Source organism: Sinocyclocheilus grahami, unplaced genomic scaffold (assembly GCF_001515645.1).
Source record: "Sinocyclocheilus grahami isolate Dianchi unplaced genomic scaffold, SAMN03320097.WGS_v1.1 scaffold878.1, whole genome shotgun sequence".
NCBI classification, from domain to species: domain Eukaryota; kingdom Metazoa; phylum Chordata; class Actinopteri; order Cypriniformes; family Cyprinidae; genus Sinocyclocheilus; species Sinocyclocheilus grahami.
In genome coordinates, this window is record NW_015506057.1 from 114,943 (window position 1) to 115,224 (window position 282).

The 282-nt window shown below is 37.2% G+C and overlaps 1 protein-coding gene across 1 annotated transcript in view; it reads right to left on the bottom strand.

Annotated features, from left to right (window-relative positions):
- The window catches only part of LOC107563537 (uncharacterized), a 4,587-nt gene extending 4,417 nt beyond the window's left edge, over positions 1-170 (bottom strand). Inside the window, exon 1 of the mRNA XM_016248439.1 lies at positions 99-170. Coding sequence (XP_016103925.1) covers positions 99-144 — 46 coding nt within the window. The 5' untranslated portion in view covers positions 145-170. The remainder of the gene's footprint in view (positions 1-98) is intronic.
- Positions 171-282: the final 112 nt, after the last annotated feature.

A 282-nucleotide genomic window follows, 5' to 3' on the forward strand; every position in this document is an offset into this window, starting at 1 on the left:
AAATCAGAATAACCACTCTTGGAAAATAACGAAGATGATTGGAGACACATTTAAATAAAAACATTACAGAGGAGAAAAACACACAGTAATGCTCAAACCTGGAATGAGCAGCAGCAGGATCAGTGGTGAGAGTCTGGAGTTCATCTTCACTTCACTTCAATGATCTTCACTTTGTGTAAATTCACATATACAATGAAAGACACAGAGCTGTTCGTCCTGAAAAAGGAAACTCAATGAGTTTCACAGTGACTTGAAGGGTCATTACAGTTTAGAAGATTCATC